Below are 2,891 nucleotides of genomic sequence, written 5' to 3'. Positions count from 1 at the left end.
TTACTCATCCCGAACTGTCTTGGATTTAATTATAATGATTCGATTGTGTTTAATTACAAAATTTTCTGAAAAATAAAAATTTGAATATTAATTTATCCCAAATCCGAGCCGACCACGAGAGATGATGAGTGTTGTTAGGCCACAAGGTTACATTTTCATTGCGAAAAGCTGCTCCGATTACCATATCTTATATGCATGCAAATTACATGAAGAAACCTTCTATACGATGAAATGAAAATTACATAATTACCTGATGAATTTTGTTTATTGATTCTTTTAAAACTATTTTATCTTCCCTGTTTGGTCCATTACCCAACACTACTAGTGTAGCATTACCATACTCAAAACATGAAGAAACTCCTAATAAGTGTCTCCTTTTGTTTTTTCGTGAAATAATTTCCCACGTGTCACTTTTCTTTTTGGCGTAGATGAAAGGCTGGCCAATAACATGGCCTTCATGTGCTTCTTGAATTTTAGTTACTTTTCCATTGAAGCCAGTTGGCAAATGCTTCAAGGGTTTTCATGTCAGCTCTGTAATGCTTTTGAGTAAACTCAAGCAGCATGGGCCACGTAAAATCTGGGTATAGCCTTGGGCTCAAATTGTCCACTAATTCACATGGTGGACTTACCACCTTGTCACTTCTTGGACACAAAAAGAAAGCAAGAGATTTTCTTGTTGTCTTGCTGTTCACCACTGCCCTATGCAAGCAACTCTTGTATCTCCCATTTGAAAGAGCCTAATCAACAAAAACCAAAACAACATTAAATACTAACTCATGAACTAAAATTCAAGCTCGTTGTTTGGTTTGGTAATATAAGTGCATCAAAACATACCATGAAGGTATCTCCAATATTGACTACAAAAGCATTGAAATCCGGGCTAATGGAATGCCACTCATTGTCAACACAAACTTGCAGGCCACCCACTTGGTCTTGGTGAAGAATGGTCAAAGATGTTGGATCACAATGAGGTCCAGTGCCTAAAGTGAGGTCAGGTTTTTGACAAGGAGGGTAGTAATTCAGTCTCATTATTGAACTGTTCCCTTCAAAGAACTCCCTAAAATATGCTTTACCAACTCCAAGGCTCATTCCAAGAAGCTCCATTATACCCAAAGAAAGATTGCTCATGGCTTCACAGTAGTCCTGGTAAACCTTCCTGTATAAATTAACATGCAAAAACACGAGTCAGGGCAAAATAAAACATGGGTTGTTTAATTATTCATGAACAAAAGAAAAACTATCATTACCCAAATTGCTCAAACTCCTTGCCCATTTTATGGCACAAGTAGTCTTTGACAAGGTTTGAGGAGTCTTTATCAGCTGAGTACTGAAAAGAAAGTGTCTCTTTCCATGGAAGCTTGGAGGAGAACCTGCCAGTGAAGCTACTAGCATAACCACAGTGCTCCCCTGCTTTCCTCTGAGCCCTCTGTTTCTGAGACAGGGGAAGGTCAAAGAAGTGATCCATGTAAAGGTGAGCATGAGAGATGAGGTGTTTGTCAATCCCATGATTGACAACAAGAAAGAAGCCATGCTTTTGACATGCTTCACCAACAAGCCTTGAGGCTTCCATTGCGGCAATTGGGTCACCTGAGAGAAACCCTCCCAAGTCAATGAATGGGACCACCAGTTCGGGTACATCCAACTTGGCTTTCTCTTCGTCAGGCCAAACGAATTGGGTTGGTATGTTAAGTTGGTGTCTAAGAACAGAGGCATCAAAAACCAATGGTGGTTCTTGTTCTTTGCTTTCTTGATTTGGTGGTTGAAGCATGGGCATGGAGTGTGTGCTTGTTATGCATTCCACTGCCATTGCATTAATTAATAATACAAAGCTTGTTGTTTGTAAAGAGAGAGAAACAGAGTTGTTGTTACGAGGAGAGAAAGGGAAGCAGTGAAATAAGTTGGTAGATGAGATGAAAGAAAAGCCAAGGCCGCTTGTTGGGGAAATCGTGGAACAAATATTGGAATCTTATATAAGCTCAGAGACTTATTCACGCGCCCACACACACTCTACTTTTATGCATTTCACTCTTCTTTTCTTCCAATTTCATTTTTTCCATTTACCAGCGATTAGGACAATATTTTGTTTCAATTTTAAGTTTTCTAAAAATAACAAGAGAAAAATACAAGAGTTATTGGTTTTTTTAAAATAAAATTCATGAAATTTAACTAGAATTATTGAAGTTCAATGTAACTCCTAGATACCTAATTTGCTAGACAAAAGCTCAACTCTATTTTATTTTTCAATCAACATAACTTATATATTAACATGAAAACATGATTCACGTTTTATTTTATTAATTTTACTTCACATTATTTAAATATTTTTTAGAAAATTAATTTTGGATTGATAAAATTTTCAGTATCACAAAGTAATGCTATAAACTCAATTATTGTATTAAATGATTAAAGATAAAACTTTGCCGCTGAATTATAGCATGGTTGTCCTCTCTAGAAGATAGTTAGAGAAAAAAAATTTAAATAAACCTTCTAATAAATATTTATAGGAGAGAATAAATAAGAACGTAAAATGAATTATATTGTTTTTAAGGTCAAAATTTAATTACGCAGTTCAACTTTTAAAAAAGTTAAATAATTTTTTTGAAAAATACATATGTTGATTTCAAATATTAAAAAAAAGTTTAATATATTTTGTCTCTTTATTTTATTTTTCATAAATATTTATTAATAAATTTATTCAAGTTCAGCCAAACTATATTTTATTTTAAAAAATCATGTAAACAAGTACTGGATTTCACGGAAAAGAGCCAAGATGAGAGATAATTGCATAGTGGCCGTTTTCTAACAAAAAAATTAGTTATATCAAGGCAACTGTTGATTATTTAATTTTTAAATGTATTTTTAATGTGATTTAAAAAATTAATAATTTTCAA

At 34.0% G+C, this 2,891-nt stretch overlaps 1 protein-coding gene across 2 annotated transcripts; it reads right to left on the bottom strand.

The window, feature by feature from the left end:
• Positions 1-473: 473 nt before the first annotated feature.
• On the bottom strand, positions 474-1,807 carry LOC113873230 (gibberellin 20 oxidase 1-like). Of its 2 annotated transcripts, none has more exons than XM_027511273.1 (3): positions 1,248-1,807; positions 835-1,156; positions 474-737 (listed from the first exon to the last, which is right to left on the bottom strand). In XM_027511273.1, the coding sequence occupies exons 1-3, from the start codon at positions 1,805-1,807 to the stop codon at positions 474-476; spliced, it is 1,146 nt and encodes a 381-aa protein (XP_027367074.1). The 2 variants fall into 2 exon arrangements, with proteins under 2 accessions (XP_027367074.1, XP_027367075.1); XM_027511274.1 differs by having other exon boundaries at positions 474-632.
• Positions 1,808-2,891: the final 1,084 nt, after the last annotated feature.

This window comes from Abrus precatorius, unplaced genomic scaffold (genome assembly GCF_003935025.1).
Source record: "Abrus precatorius isolate BTA unplaced genomic scaffold, Abrus_2018 Scaffold7, whole genome shotgun sequence".
NCBI classification, from domain to species: domain Eukaryota; kingdom Viridiplantae; phylum Streptophyta; class Magnoliopsida; order Fabales; family Fabaceae; genus Abrus; species Abrus precatorius.
This window is presented reverse-complemented; position numbering and strand designations above follow the sequence as displayed.

Bases quoted from the DNA above. Each gene is read 5' to 3' on its own strand.
- LOC113873230 (XM_027511273.1), bottom strand. From the start codon at position 1,807: ATGGCAGTGGAATGCATAACAAGCACACACTCCATGCCCATGCTTCAA. The intron at 1,157-1,247 runs GTAATGATAGTT...TAATTTATACAG, and splicing joins AAGGAGTTTGAGCAATTTGG to GAAGGTTTACCAGGACTACT. The intron at 738-834 runs GTATGTTTTGAT...TTTGTTGATTAG, and splicing joins ATATTGGAGATACCTTCATG to GCTCTTTCAAATGGGAGATA.